Source organism: Diospyros lotus, chromosome 8 (genome assembly GCF_014633365.1).
Source record: "Diospyros lotus cultivar Yz01 chromosome 8, ASM1463336v1, whole genome shotgun sequence".
Lineage (NCBI taxonomy): Eukaryota > Viridiplantae > Streptophyta > Magnoliopsida > Ericales > Ebenaceae > Diospyros > Diospyros lotus.
In genome coordinates, this window is record NC_068345.1 from 37,949,215 (window position 1) to 37,964,367 (window position 15,153).

General features: G+C 32.6%; 1 protein-coding gene across 3 annotated transcripts; it reads right to left on the bottom strand.

The window, feature by feature from the left end:
- LOC127808084 (aquaporin NIP1-1-like) lies at positions 1 to 13,179 on the bottom strand. 3 transcript variants are annotated; one of them, XM_052346444.1, is made up of 5 exons: positions 1,433 to 1,610; positions 1,079 to 1,306; positions 736 to 933; positions 592 to 653; positions 1 to 422 (listed from the first exon to the last, which is right to left on the bottom strand). In XM_052346444.1, the coding sequence occupies exons 1-5, from the start codon at positions 1,544 to 1,546 to the stop codon at positions 215 to 217; spliced, it is 810 nt and encodes a 269-aa protein (XP_052202404.1). In that variant the 5' UTR covers positions 1,547 to 1,610; the 3' UTR covers positions 1 to 214. The 3 variants fall into 3 exon arrangements, with proteins under 3 accessions (XP_052202404.1, XP_052202405.1, XP_052202403.1); XM_052346445.1 differs by lacking the exons at positions 592 to 653; positions 736 to 933; positions 1,079 to 1,306; positions 1,433 to 1,610 and adding exons at positions 12,161 to 12,222; positions 12,305 to 12,502; positions 12,648 to 12,875; positions 13,002 to 13,179 and having other exon boundaries at positions 4 to 422; XM_052346443.1 differs by lacking the exons at positions 1 to 422; positions 592 to 653; positions 736 to 933; positions 1,079 to 1,306; positions 1,433 to 1,610 and adding exons at positions 11,585 to 11,997; positions 12,161 to 12,222; positions 12,305 to 12,502; positions 12,648 to 12,875; positions 13,002 to 13,179.
- Between the last annotated feature and the right edge of the window lie 1,974 nt (positions 13,180 to 15,153).

Here is a 15,153-nt window from a genome sequence, read left to right on the forward strand (position 1 = left end):
AAAACATCAAAAAGGGTCTCTCCACATTCCTTTTTCTACAAAATAATTTGCACATGATTAATTGGACAGAGGCAAAGCCCACTCTTCGAAACCACAAATTCAGTGTTTAAAATATGTTATTTGCCTATATACATTTAAAACTGTCGATAACTACCACCCTTAAATTACATACATATTTTCTTAAGTAAGTTTGTCATTTGCAAGTTTGGAACCACTACGTCTGAAGCTCTAGAGGAAAGACCCGGGTCTTGATGGTTTCACGTAATGGCTTGTCTGTGAACCTGATGATGTTGTAGACCCAAGCCCCTGCTATGGCCCCTGTGATTGGAGCCACTATGTATATCCATATGCCCTTGTACTTGTTTGACGCGATCGCCGGCCCCAAACTTCTCACTGGATTCATTGACGCTCCGGATATTGGCCTGTCATCATAAACCAAGTAATATATTTAGGACCATTTACTCTCGTTGGTCAATAAGGGAGAAGGATCAATACAATGTGTTTTTGTACTGATACCACTAACCAATTGAATCGATACAATGTTTTTGAGTATATCAATAGTATATACAGGAGCGATTAGTAAATAATTACCCGGCAAACATCACATTAAACAAAACGGTAGCTCCGACTGCAAGTCCGGCCAGTTCTCCGATCTGTTTATACAAACACACAATAATCAAATTGATCTGATTATATGAACATATTTTAGGAATGAGATTTGAAGGTTGAACTTACAGCTCGGTTATCAGCGGCGACACCGGATATGACAAACATGAGACAGAATGTGATTACGAATTCCAGCACGAAGGACTGTATGTTTGAGCCCGACGGAAGAGTTCCGGCGAAATGGTCTTGCTTCCCCTGAAATATCAGCCGGAGGGTTCCACTGGCAAGCGTTGAACCAATCAATTGGGCCGATATATACGCCGGCGCCTGAAATCAAAAACCCAACGACCAGTTGGATTAATTCCATCGTTAACCGCCAAACTTAAATGTATTTTTTCTTCAATGAGTAAGATTATACAATTTGAGGAGACTCAAACTCGAGCTCGAGAGCTGGAGAAGTCAAAGGTTTTACCTGTTTCCAGGGGAACCTTTTGCAGGTGGCGAAAGCGATGGTGACGGCGGGGTTGAAGTGGGCCCCGGATACGTGGCCGACTGAGTAAACCATGACCATGACGACGAGGCCAAACACGATTGCGACGCCGGGGAAGGTGATGATCGCCCCCTTCTCGTCACTGTTCACCACCGCCGCACCGCAGCCGGCGAATATCAGGAAGTACGTGCCCACCACCTCGGCGATTAGCTGCGCGCACATATATTCAACGAATAAATCATAACCGCCACGCACCCATGAAATTAATTTGGGCGATTGAATTAATGTTTTGGTTGTAAGCAACAGAGAGAAGTAGAAAAATGGAGAATCAATTACCTTTTGGGCGAAAGGGACAGAGACGAAGCAGCCGGAATCTACATTGGGATCCATGTCTCCGACGTTCAAAGCCACTGATCCTTGGCTTCCATTAGCTTCTGAATTTTCAGCCATCGCCTATTTCCCACTTCTGGAAGCAGAGATAGAGAAGAGAGAGAGAGAGAGAGAGAGAGGATATATTCGGTTGTAAATTTGGTTTAGGCAGGGAAACACGTCCTATTTATACACCGCCTGCAAGGCACGAGAGAGAGAGAGAGAGAGGACTTTGATTCAAAGGGAAATGAATTTGACTGTACGACTTTTTCTTTAAATTGCTTACTCATAATAAAATATAATATAAAATTTATTATAATGTATAAAACCTTGTCAAAAAAATCAACAGTAGTAGTAAATGTTTAAACATAGGCACACGCTACGCGTAATTCTAATGTATTGATTGGTTTCATTAATAAAGAGCTAAGTCTAATGTATTAGTTGGTTTCATTAATAATTCCCTTTTTCGTGACTAATTCTAACTGTGACTAATTCCCTTTTAGTTGTTACTTTGTTCTTAAACAACAATTTTGTGTTGTTAAGGGTTTTGGTTTAGTTGTTTTTTCTTGTGCAATCTTTCTGACCTCTTGAATTGGTTTTTTTTTTTTTTTTTTTTTCTGTCTTATGGGGGTTCAGTTTTTGTTTGGCTAAGCTCATAAACACTTATAACAATTAAAAATTAATATCCTAATAGTTATTCATTAGATAAGGAGTGATAATTACTTTTAAATTAAATTTAAATTAATTTAATTAAATTAATTTTGATAAAGATAGACATGTACTTAGTCTATAAATAAAGAGATTTCTCTATTGAAAAAAATAATAATAATATAAAAAACAATCAAGAACAAATCTGAGAACATACATCATCAATGTACAATTGGCTTCGGAAGCATTCATTCCATTACAGTGGTTCTTGGCCTACAAATAATGACCGGAGGTCAATATGTGTATTTTTGTAATTTTCTTACAATTTGTATCAAAGCTATGTAATATCTCCTCCTTAATTTTTTACTGCAATTTTTATGTTGTCTGTCTCGTTAGAGATTGTTTATGAATAGTTGATTCTCAACGTATATTAGAAAAATGGGCACCAAACAATTTCTATCAACCCAATAAAAAAAATTTCAATTTACGCATATATTCTTACCCGTATGTAATCTTACATGTATGTATTCCTTTTGTATATGTACTGGCATAATTTTTATTTCTTACGAGTATGTATATGTATCTATGTAATTTTTATTCTTTACATATATGCATATTATTTGAGTAATTTATTACTCATATGTATATGTATACTTTTTCTCTGAATAGAGTTTTTTTGTAAAAAAAAACAATAATAATTAATGCCGGAGTTGATGGGCAATTTGATTATGAGAGTTTTGGTGTCAATTTCGTTAGAAACAGAGGTTCGGAGGCTGAGATATAGTCGAGTTCAAGTTCGACTCAATTGGAGGTTAGGGAAAACTAGAATGACATTGTTCCAATTTGTAACCCACAAAAAAAAAAAAAATGATGTAGAACGCACCGCCCTAGACTGTTATTTTACTTTTGCATACTTAGTTTTGATGATAAAAAATAATATTTTATTTAATTCCTAAGTCATGAATCAAGATTGTGTTTTTCAACATAAATCAATTTTAATATCAAGTATTACTTTGTGAGAATGAAAACTAAATAAATTTCAAATATCGAGATTTCAAAGTCATATTTTTCTAAGTCTAGAATGTTAGCACCTTATGAGGAGACATATATGAAAATATTTTCATTTTAAAAAATTATCTCCCGATATTTTGATAGCTAATATTCATTGTTGTTAAAACGATTTTTAATGATTTTTTTAAGAAATAGAATATATGTATTTTGGGAGTGATAAAATTGTTAAATCCCTAATTTGTATTAAAATCAAAATTCTATTTTCTTATGGTTATGAATTTTAATTTTTTGGATATTTTTATTAAATCCAAATAGGGGGTACTTTCTTATTTACATTTATGTATTTAAGTAAATGGAAGGTAAAATATAAAATATAAATGTAAATATGTTGTAATGTTTTGTATCATCAAGTTTATCTGTTGACTGCATATTTCATTATGTCAACTATTTCTATTGCTTCTGTCGACTATGTCTTCTCATATGTCGACTATGTGCTTCATCTGTCAACTATGTACCTTACAACTGTCAACTATGTATAGGCATCTGTCGACTATCTTGTTTATCCTGTCGACTACTATAATTGTTCTGTCGACTATCCTTGTGTATGATAGTGGAAATTTTCTTCACATTTTTTGTTCTGTTGACTATGGGTTTGGCTTTGTCGACTATGTCTTATTTTTATTCAAAAATATAGTCGACTAACCTATTTAGTTTATCGACAATTTTTGTCTTTGACAATCTCCAACGGCTAGTTTCAGGCAAAACTTTTGGGAAACCTATAAATACATATCAAGGAGATCAGGTAGAGACTAATGGACGGAAATGAATTGATTTGAGCTTATATTTATATTCGTTTGTATTTATAGTGATTGTGCTTCATTTTTCTCTCTTCAAGGTTTTGATTTTAATTTGTATTAATTCATTCATGCCGTATTTTCATTGTAAGAGAACTTGTAACTAAGAGTGTCAACTCTTAGTTTTCGCTTTCATTTGTATCACTCTTATTTTCCTAACTTGATGTGCTAGAGGACTTGCTCGTTGAAGCAAGGGGTTGAAATTCCTAGTTAGATGCTAGAGAGCTTGTATAAGCAAGAGGTTTGTAATTTCCTAGTCTTGGACTAGAGGGTCTACTTGGTTAAGTATGAGGTTTTAGTGGATTATTTGCAAAATCCTTAGTAAGGAACTAAGGTAGTGGATTAGACTTGGATTAAACCGAACTAATATAAATCCTTGTGTTCTCTTGTGCTTGAGTATCTTTATCTTTCCAAGTATTCGTTTATTCCTCACTTGATTCACAAATTTATCTTTCCTGATTTACATTTGTCATTTTATATGTTTTACGTTTTAAATCACTAAAATCTCAATTTCTATCAAAAGTTTTTCAAGTTCAAAATTATTTTTAAAATAACCAATTCAACCCCCCTCTTGTTGTATGTCATAGCACCTCTCGTTCTAACATAAACAGCCACTCAGCCTTGTTATTTAGTCTCACATAAGGTTTTTTGGGGTTCCCAATTTTATTGGCGATGTTTGTTTTTCCTAAAGATACCTTGAACTCCATGTTTGGATAGCTTGACATAAAGGTGAGATTGGACTTTGTTTTATAGCTTGTAAAAATTTAAATTTCATGCAATTACTTAGTATTATTTATTCTAATTCACATGTTTAATTATTAATGTATGTTTAGGTAAATTATTTGTTGTTTTGATAGGTTAATTCACATGCTAATGTTTATGCATAATTAATTATGCTATGTATGCATAAATTTTTATTGCTTATTTATTATATATGCATAATCTATTAAAAATTATTATGCAAAAAATCAAATAAATATCATGTGATCAATATAATTTTGATTAATTAGAGACTACCCAAGACATCTTTAATTAATTAAAATTATATATTGAGTTGCAAATGTCACATAAAATTAAATGATATTAATTGCAATTAATCATATTTAATACAATAAATTTTAGCCCACATGAATTTTTGTTATATTTGTGTGATTAATTAGGATGTGATAACAAATTATTTATTTTAATTTACCCCTAGGAATTAAGGAAAGGAATATAATTTGTTAGTTATATCATAAAGTTTGTATTATGAATATATTTAAATATAAGAACTCAGCACACATACACTTGTTATATGTTAGTGATTCATAATTTGTTACATGTTTTACATTAGTAAAATATGATATTGAGTTATAGTAGTCTCGTATTCAATTACATGAACATAATTATTTGTTTTATTTGATTCAACTATTTTATTTATGAATTTTTTTGATATGAAGTGTGATATTCCTAATTTAAGTGGTGATAATTATAAGACATGGAAGGAAAGGGTTTTTCTGCAATTAGGGTGAATGGATATCAATTATGTCATTTGAAAAAATGAACCACATGCAGTTACTCCTATTAGCACTCAAGTTCAAATTGCTAAGTATGAACAATATGAGCGATTTAACCGCCTCGGTATGATGTTTATATGAAACAAAATTTCTGCTAATATCCATGATTCAATTTTTGAATGTAAGACGAATAAAGAATTACGGAAGGTTATTGATGAGGAATTTGAGTCTTCAAATAAGGCACTTGCCAGCACTCTAATGGCAAAGTTATCGTAACAACCTGTTATTGGGTCTATGTCATGGTTAATGATTTTATTTTATTTTGGTGAATAGATATATTTTTATATATCTTAGATTATAAAGAAATCTAAAGGTTGAAAATTTAATAAATTGTGTTGAGTCTAATGAAGAGAGTTGGACTAAGGTGAAAAGTCCATGAGCTAGGGAAACAAAGATATAAATTTAAAACGCATATTATATGGATTGAGCTTAAATATGTGGGTTGTGAATTTAGTTAAATTCAAAATAAATGGGTTGGGCCTTAAGTGTTGGGTTAAGTTAGAAAATAAATTCTTTGGACTTATGTTAGTTTGGCCTAATTAATAAGAGTTGAATTAATGAGTTGCGTTTAAGCCCATTTGCTACGTGGTGAGATAAATTTAAATGAAAGAGTAATTTATTTGTGAAATGTTCAAAATGAGCGTAAAATGATTAAGGTTTGTGTGTTTGTGTAAAGGGCAAAATGGTCATTTTGTCAAAGGAGTTGACTTTCCTTCTCTCTTTCATCTTTTTGCCCGAGAATCTCTTCTCCATCTTCTTTATTTTCTCTCCAATAGTTTCATCTTCATTTCTTGATTTGAAGCATCAAGAGTTGGATCTTAAAGAAAAACCCATTCTTTTTTATCTTCTATCAACATCAAGGCAAGTTCTCCTTGTATCTCTCTTATTATGCAAGATTTTCTCTCTTTATTTTGATGTACAAGTCTCTTGTTTTATTCCCTTCATTTTTAGTAGATCTTGTTTCTCCATGGCTAAAAACACCATTTTTGTTTAAAAATGAGTCTTTCCTTTTATTTACAAATATTTTATAAAAATTCTTCAAAATTAATGAGTGTTGTTGGATCTTCATTTGGGGTTTGATTTACCCCAAAATCCTTCAAAGAATGACATATTTTTTTGTACATTAGAGCAAAACAATTATCTGTTGGGTTGTTTTGCATTATGTCTGTATGTTCATTTTGGGTCATGGCAACCTGCACATACTCTATTGTTTTTGGGCATAATTTTTAGTAAAAATATCTGATTCGAGATTCATTTGTTGTGTTGTAAATTAAATTTGATTATCTTCAATTTGATATAGGTCTTGAATTTTTTGGATTTGATTTGAGCCCCAGTGTCCTTGTTAATTTTTTCTAAACAATTTATAATTTACTGCTCCATGTAATTCGACCTTACTTGGATTTTTACAGTATAACTTTATGTAATTATATACGATTTGTAATCCGTTTATTTCTATGTAAACTAGACACCTTAGGTTTCATTTCGGTATAGAATTTGAAATTTTTGGTCATGATTTAAAACATAACAACCTTATTGAATTCTGTCTAAAATGTTGTAATTTTATTGTAGCAATTTTGTCTTGCTTCGGTTTTTGGATAATAACTCATTGTGATTATTTTCGATTCTGAATCCGATTATTGTTTCAAAAACGAGAGATCCAAGACTTCAATTTGATATAAGATTTGAACCATTTAAACAATTCTTAAGTTTGTAAGAGCCCTTTGAAGTACATGCTTGAATAAAAAAATTTCTGTTTTCAAGGGTCAACTTTTACTACTTCAATGGTCAATTTTCCATATTTCAAGATTCGACTCTCCCATTTTCAAAAGTCGACTTTCAATGTCCAGAATTGTATTTTTTATCTAGAATTGTGGAAAAATAATTTATAAATAATTTATAATGAGACATGTGTTGTAATTTGCATATTAATTACAACATTCATTTATTGATTGCCTAATCTAAAAATAAAGGTGAAATTGAGAAATGTGTCCATGGATATGAAATGGGTAAGACTTGCATGATGTTATGCATTTGTATTGAGATGCCTATATGTGGCTATATATTTGCCCACATATTATTTTGTGCGACGATTATGTTCGTGGGTGATGAAATGATATCTTATGAGCACCTAACACGGGTGAGGTGGCCATCAACTTGGTATGCAAGGTTTAAATTGTTATTGCTCATTGATGTATTTTCATGATGTATATATTCATGTATGGATATGGTGGTCGTGGGAGCTATGCGGAATCTGTGGAAAATCCCTTACTATTAATGCATGTGCATAAGCATGGAAATGAATACATGGTATGTATAATAATCATGGCATGGGAAATGGTTCTAAATGAAAAACTTATAAGTTGTGTTTTATTGATATCTTTTCATAGAGTCGTTATTTACTCTATATTGTTATCCATGTCTTTGATTCTATATCTCTATGCTTTATATATATACTTACTAAGCCTTATAACTCACTTTGTTGCACTCTCATGTCATTCAAGGTAACGAAAAAATAGTAGTTGAGGGCGGGTCCAGTGGAGCTAGAGCTTAGGGTTAGAGATGTACAGAGATATCCCAGACTAGACAGTCTATGTTAGTATTTGTGATGAAGGCATGTTGTGAGGAAATTTTATGTTGTAAATTTCGTTAGTGCTCTTGTATTTTATTTGTCCAGGCCATGGTGCCAAGATGTTGTAAACCTTTGTATTGGCTTTCGTTGAATTTATCTAAGCATAGTAATGTGGTACTATATGTTATTGTTCTATATCATTCTTGTGATGACCTCCTTTCGGATATGTTATACTAGCGAGACTATCCGGGAGTAGGCTACTACAATTATCATCAATAAAGCTCACCGATGTTAAAAGTGTGCATGAGGACATCATGAAAATAAGGGACATTACAACTCAGTTAAAAGTCTCTTGAGATTGAGATGTTAAAGTCTTTCCTAGTGCATTTCATTTTGAATTATCTCCCACAATAGTATAGTCCCTTCAAAATATCTTAAAACACACATAAGTATAAATGGTCTATCAATGAACTTTGACCATGTGTGTTCAAGAGGAAGGGAAATTGATTATGGAAATGGGAGAAAGTGCACATATAGCCACCTGGGGAAAGAATAAAGCTTCTCAAGCTAGACACAAAGGAAAGGGTAAAAATACCTATCCAGTCTGAGATAAAGAAGGAATTTAAGTGCTTCTTTTGTAAAAAGAATGGACACTTGAAGAAAGATTGCTTCAAATTTAAGACTTGGATTGAAAAAAAAAAAAAAAAGATAATCTAACCTCACTCGTATGTTATAAATCTAATATGGTCGATGTTTGTCTTAACACATGGTTGATTGATCTACAATTCATGTTTCAAATACCTTGCAGGGTTTTCTAAATTAAAGGAATACAATGGGAAGTGAACAAATCATCTATTCAGGAAATAAGATGTGTTCACATGTAGAGACAGTTGGGATATGCACACTTATTTTAAATTCTGGCTTTGTTTTAGATTTGGAAAAAACCTTTTATATTCCAAGTTTTTCTAAGAATTTAATTTCAATTTTGAGACTTGTATCCTCAGGATATCCATTAATTTTTTCGAAAACTCTTTTAATTTATTCTATAAATCCGAACTTGTTGGAATGGTACATTGTCTGAAGATCTTTTCGGAATTAATTTGCAAAATAATGCCTCTTATAATGTAATGCATGCCTAAAGCAATACAAGTATTAAAAGATGTGTCATGAATAGGGATTCCTCTATGTTATGTTGGAGATTAGGACATATCTCTATAGAGAAGATTAAAAGATTACTAAATGATGGAGTACTTAATACTTTTTATTTTACTGATATTCATACTTGTGTAGACTGCATAAAAGGAAAGTAAACCAACAAGTCAAAGAAAGGTTTCGAAAAGAGTACTGACATATTAAAGATTATACATACGGATATTTGTACTCCATATATGAATTCGTATGGTCAGTGATACTTTATCTCATTTATAGATGACTATTCACGATATGTGTATCTCCATTTATTTCATAACAAGAACAAAACAATAGATGCCTTTAAGATTTTCAAGACAGAAGTAGAAAAACAATATGGGAATGAAATTAAGATTGTGGGATCAGATAAAGGTGGGGAATATTATGGAAGATATACTAATAAACAAATACATGATATGTTTGCTAGGTTTATCTAGGAAAATGGGATTGTGGCCCAATACACCATGTTAGGGTCTCCAGACCAAAATAGTGTAGCTGAAAGGAGAAACTGAACATTAATGAACATGGTAAGCAATATGCTTAACAATTCCAAGTTTCCTAAATCCTTGTGGACTGAAGCTCTTAAAATAGTTGCATAAATATTAAATCGGATTTTGAGCAAAGCTATCCCTAAGATGTCATTTGAGTTATATAAGGATTGGAAATCGAGCTTGCGACATATATGCACTTGGGGATGCCCATTTGAAGGAAGAGTTTATAATACACAAGAAAGAAAACTAGACTCAAGAACTGTAGGTGGGTTTTTCATTGGATATGTTGAAAAATCCAAGGGATATAGATTTTATTGTCCATCTTATACTATTAGGATTGTGGAATCAAGAAATGCAAAATTTATTGAGAATGATTTGATTAGTAGGAGTAATTAATCTTAGAATTTCACTTTTTCGTAGAAAGATTATTCGGACATCCAAACTCCCATTTCAAGTGAAAGATTGATTAAAGTTTATAGTGCCCCTCAAGATCAAACAAGTGTTAGACATCTAGTCTTTGAGATTTCAAAACTAGTTGATAACAATCTAAAAGATCTAATTGTGTAAGATACTCCTCATGAGTATATTAATACAACAGTACGAAGATCGACTAAAATAAAGAAATTAGCTATTCCTAGTGATTATGTTGTGTAATATTTTCACAAGCCATGAGTTGCAAAGAATCAAAACTACGGTATGATGTTACGAAAGATAAGATGAATTTCATAGCAACTAATGGAGTATGAGATTTCTCGAGTTGCCTAATGAGGATAGGGGCATAGGTTGTAAATGGGTCTTTAAGACCAATAAAAACTCAATAGCCAATATTGAAAAATATAAGGCAAAACTCATTGTTAAGGAATTCACTCAAAAGAAGGAATCAATTGCACAAACTTTTTCCCCTATATATAAAAAATATTCATTCCATGTAATAATGGGATTAGTTGAGGATTTTAATTTGGAATGGCATAATAAATGTGAAAAATACATTATTTTCACCCAAAAAATTGCTACGCTTGTCAACATCATTTGGGTTTTGATTCTTCCACTTCATACATGTTTTTTACTTAGGAAAAGTTAAGGGACATTTCATCGCATATTTTGTGCAAAAATTCTACTTTATTACAAATATATAGCTTCTTTGACTTTGTATAAAAAACTACTAAACGAAGTCGGACGAACTAAATATCGTTCGCCGGATTTGGGCTGCAGTGGCTTCATGAAAAAAGTATTGGGCTGTATTTTAAGCCCATGACTTCAAAACAATTTTCCAACCCAAAATTCGGGCCGAAACTTAACGCCCAATTTCTTGTCAATTTATTAGAGGCCCGTGTGAATGGTTCATTGATATATTACATGTTTTGTAAGTTTGAAACTGGTCCTGTGGGATTGATTATTGTATCATGCAGGTTCCTATATATGGGTCATTGGATCATGTAACCATGTGAGACAAAATTGTGAAAAAATAATAGAAAATTGCATCATCATCACAAAAAACAAAACAACAAGAAAGCCATTTACGGACACAATTTGTATATGTTTTACGGACAGATTTTCAGGTTTTACTAATGAGTTATTGATTTGGATCATTAAAAAAAAAAAAAAAAAAAAACGAAAAAAAAGGCATAGTTTTGAAAATCATTACTAGTTGGAGGAGAGTTGTGCTAGAGAGTCTGATTCCTTAATCTATGTGAGCCTGTGTTTTGAGAAGTACAAGGAAGTGTTCAGATTATTGCGTTTGTTTACATGATTTTGTCCTTTTATTCTTCTTCTTTTTATGTCAAAAATTTTAAGAGCACTTGAACAGAATGAAAAAACATCAAAAAGGGTCTCTCCACATTCCTTCTTCTACAAAATAATTTGCACATGTCTAATTGGACAGAGAAAAAATACACTCTTTAATCAGAAGCTACAAATTCAGTGTTTGAAATATGTTATCTGCTTATATACATAAAAAACTGTCGATAACTACCACCCTTAAGCTACATAATTTGGATGTTTGGAATCACTGCGTCCTAATCTCTTGAAGAAAGACCTGGTCTTGGTGGTTTCACGTAATGGTTTGTCTGTGAACCTGATGATGTTGTAGACCCAAGCCCCTGCTATGGCCCCTGTGATTGGAGCCACTATGTATATCCATATGCCCTTGTACTTGTTTGACGCGATCGCCGGCCCCAAACTTCTCACTGGATTCATTGACGCTCCGGATATTGGCCTGTCATCATAAATCAAGTAATATATTTTTAGGACCCATTTACTCTCGTTGGTCCATAAGAGAGAAGGATCAATACAATGTGTTTTTGTCACTAACCAATTGGATCGATAAAATGTTTTAAGTATATCGATAGTACATATAGGAGCGGTTAGTAAATAATTACCCGGCAAACATCACATTAAGCAAAACGGTAGCTCCAACTACAAGTCCGGCCAGTTCTCCGATCTGTTTATACAAACACACAATAATCAAATTGATCTGATTATATGAACATATTTTAGGAATGAGATTTGAAGGTTGAACTTACAGCTCGGTTATCAGTGGCGACACCGGATATGACAAACATGAGACAGAATGTGATTACGAATTCCAGCACGAAGGACTGTATGTTTGAGCCCGACGGAAGAGTTCCGGCGAAATGGTCTTGCTTCCCCTGAAATATCAGCCGGAGGGTTCCACTGGCAAGCGTTGAACCAAGCAATTGGGCCGATATATACGCCGGCGCCTGAAATCAAAAACCCAACGACCAGTTGGATTAATTCCATCGTTAACCGCCAAACTTAAATGTATTTTTTCTTCAATAAGTAAGATTATACAATCTGAGGAGACTCAAACTCGAGCTCGAGAGCTGGAGAAGTCAAAGGTTTTACCTGTTTCCAGGGGAACCTTTTGCAGGTGGCGAAAGCGATGGTGACGGCGGGGTTGAAGTGGGCCCCGGATACGTGGCCGACTGAGTAAACCATGACCATGACGACGAGGCCAAACACGATTGCGACGCCGGGGAAGGTGATGATCGCCCCCTTCTCGTCACTGTTCACCACCGCCGCACCGCAGCCGGCGAATATCAGGAAGTACGTGCCCACCACCTCGGCGATTAGCTGCGCGCACATATATTCAACGAATAAATCATAACCGCCACGCACCCATGAAATTAATTTGGGCGATTGAATTAATGTTTTGGTTGTAAGCAACAGAGAGAAGTAGAAAAATGGAGAATCAATTACCTTTTGGGCGAAAGGGACAGAGACGAAGCAGCCGGAATCTACATTGGGATCCATGTCTCCGACGTTCAAAGCCACTGATCCTTGGCTTCCATTAGCTTCTGAATTTTCAGCCATCGCCTATTTCCCACTTCTGGAAGCAGAGATAGAGAAGAGAGAGAGAGAGAGAGAGAGAGGATATATTCGGTTGTAAATTTGGTTTAGGCAGGGAAACACGTCCTATTTATACACCGCCTGCAAGGCACGAGAGAGAGAGAGAGAGAGAGAGAGAGGACTAATTCTAATAAAATTGCTTACTCATAATAAAATTTATTATAATGTATGAAACCTTGTCAAAAAAATCAACCGTAGTAGTAAATGTTTAAACATAGGCACACGCTACGCTTCGCGTGCCATCCCAAATCTTTAAACATAGGCAATCACCACGTGCAAAATAATAAAAAATAGTACTGTGACTAATTCTAATGTATTGATTGGTTTCATTAATAAAGAGCTAAGTCTAATGTATTAGTTGGTTTCATTAATAATTCCCTTTTTCGTGACAAATTCTAACTGTGACTAATTCCCTTTTTAGTTGTTACTTTGTTCTTAAACAACAATTTTGTGGTGTCAAGGGTTTTGGTTTAGTTGTTTTGTGCAATCTTTGTGACCTCTTGAATTGTTTTTTTTTTTTTTTTTTTTGTCTTATGGGGATTCAGTTTTTGTTTGGCTAAGCTGACAAACACTTATAACAATTAAAAATTAATATCCTAATAGTTATTCATTAGATAAGGAGTGATAATTACTTTTAAATTAAATTAATTTTGATAAAGATAGACATGTGATTAGTCTATAAAAGAAAGATTCCTTTATAAAAAAAAAATAATATAGAAAGCAATTTGGATTCTTAGGCAAATCTGAGGGCATACATCATCAGTGTGCAATTGACTCGGAAGCATACATTCAATTGCAATGGTTCTTTGTATTTTTGTAAATTTCTTATCGTTAGTATCAAAGTTATATAGTATCTATGTTTTATTTGTTGCTATAATTTTTATGTTGTCTATCTCGTTAGAGATTATTTATGAATATTTAATTCTCAACGTATATTAAAAAATGGGCACCTAACAATTTTCCGTAAATCTAATAAAAAAAGAAAAAAATTAGTTTATGCATATATTTTTCCGTGTATGTAATCTTACACGTACGTATTCCTTAAGCATATGTATTGATATGATTTTTATTTCTTACAGGTATGTATATGTGTTTGTGTAATTTTTTACACATATGTTAAATAATAAAAAAAATTGACGCTGAAGTCAATGGGCAATTTGATTACTAGAGTTATCGTATCAATTTCATCCAAAACAGAGGTTCAGAGGCTAAGATATGCTCAAGTCAAGCTGGTAATAGAACTAGGTTGGGTTCGACTTGGTTGGAGGTTAAGGATGATCGGAACGACATCCTCTATAACACAAGAAAAAAAAATCAAAAAAGAATGTAAAATGCACTGTCCTAGGTGACCACCCAATCTCGGCAATTAGTCTCACGTAAGATTTTTGGGGTTCTTGGTTCTATTGGCGAGATTCGTTTCTCCTAAAGATGCATTGAACTCCATGTTTGGATAACTCGACATAAATGCAAAATTGGAATTCATTTTATAGCTCGTAAAAATTTAAATTTCATGCAATTACTTGTATTATTTATTTTAATTCATAAGTTTAATTATTAATATATGTTTAGGTAAATTATTCCTTGTTTTGATCGATTAATTCACATGTTAACGTTTATGTATAATTAATGATGCTATGTATGCATAAATTTTTATTTTTTATTTATTATATATGCATAATCTATTGAAAAATATTATGTATAAAATCGGATAAATGTCATATGATCAATATAATTTTGATTAATTAGAGAATAGCCACAACATCTTTAATTAATTAAAATTATATATTGAGTTGCAAAGGTCACATAAAGTTAAATGACATTAATTGTGATTAATCATATTTAATACAATAAATTTTATCTTACAAGGATTTTTGTTGTATTTGTGTGATTAATTAAGATGTCATAACAAATTATTTTTCTTAATTTACCCCTAGAAATTAAGAAAATGAATATAATTTGTTAGTTACATCATAAAGTTTGTATTATGAATCAATTTAAATAT

What these genes read in the sequence shown, in the direction of transcription:
- LOC127808084 (XM_052346443.1), bottom strand. Translation starts at nt 13,115, where the DNA reads ATGGCTGAAAATTCAGAAGCTAATGGAAGCCAAGGATCAGTGGCTTTG. An exon ending in AAAGGTTCCCCTGGAAACAG is followed by an intron (nt 12,503 to 12,647) that starts GTAAAACCTTTG and finishes TTTTGATTTCAG; the next exon opens with GCGCCGGCGTATATATCGGC. An exon ending in CTTAATGTGATGTTTGCCGG is followed by an intron (nt 11,998 to 12,160) that starts GTAATTATTTAC and finishes TTATGATGACAG; the next exon opens with GCCAATATCCGGAGCGTCAA.